At 54.1% G+C, this 303-nt stretch overlaps 1 protein-coding gene across 1 annotated transcript in view; it reads right to left on the reverse strand.

Annotated features, from left to right (window-relative positions):
- Nucleotides 1–303, reverse strand: part of CSUI_009986 (uncharacterized protein) — a gene marked incomplete at both ends in the record, with an annotated part of 1,916 nt that overhangs the window by 594 nt on the left and 1,019 nt on the right. Inside the window, one exon of the mRNA XM_068070093.1 lies at nucleotides 75–199. Coding sequence (XP_067917931.1) covers nucleotides 75–199 — 125 coding nt within the window. The remainder of the gene's footprint in view (nucleotides 1–74; nucleotides 200–303) is intronic.

A 303-nucleotide genomic window follows, 5' to 3' on the forward strand; every position in this document is an offset into this window, starting at 1 on the left:
AACAGCACAGCAGTGGGAGAGGGGAAGAAAAACGGAAGAACACAAGGAGCGTACGCGAGAGAGGGAAGCCATACCTGGTTGGGACTCAAGCTCAGGACGGTTACACAACGAAGACCGCCATCGGTCACGTGAGGATGACGGAAGTTCCGAGAATAGGGAACAAGCCAAGTTCGAAGGTGACGCCAGTGAGACTCGTCCCCTGCAGGGCAAAGACCTCGAAGGGGAGTATGGGGTAACCAACGAGGAAAAAGAAAAGGAAGAGAACGCCGGGAGGAAAGTGAAAAGAGAAGCACGTACCAGGAC

The sequence above is a fragment of the Cystoisospora suis genome (assembly GCF_002600585.1).
Source record: "Cystoisospora suis strain Wien I chromosome Unknown contig_6494, whole genome shotgun sequence".
Classification (NCBI taxonomy): domain Eukaryota; phylum Apicomplexa; class Conoidasida; order Eucoccidiorida; family Sarcocystidae; genus Cystoisospora; species Cystoisospora suis.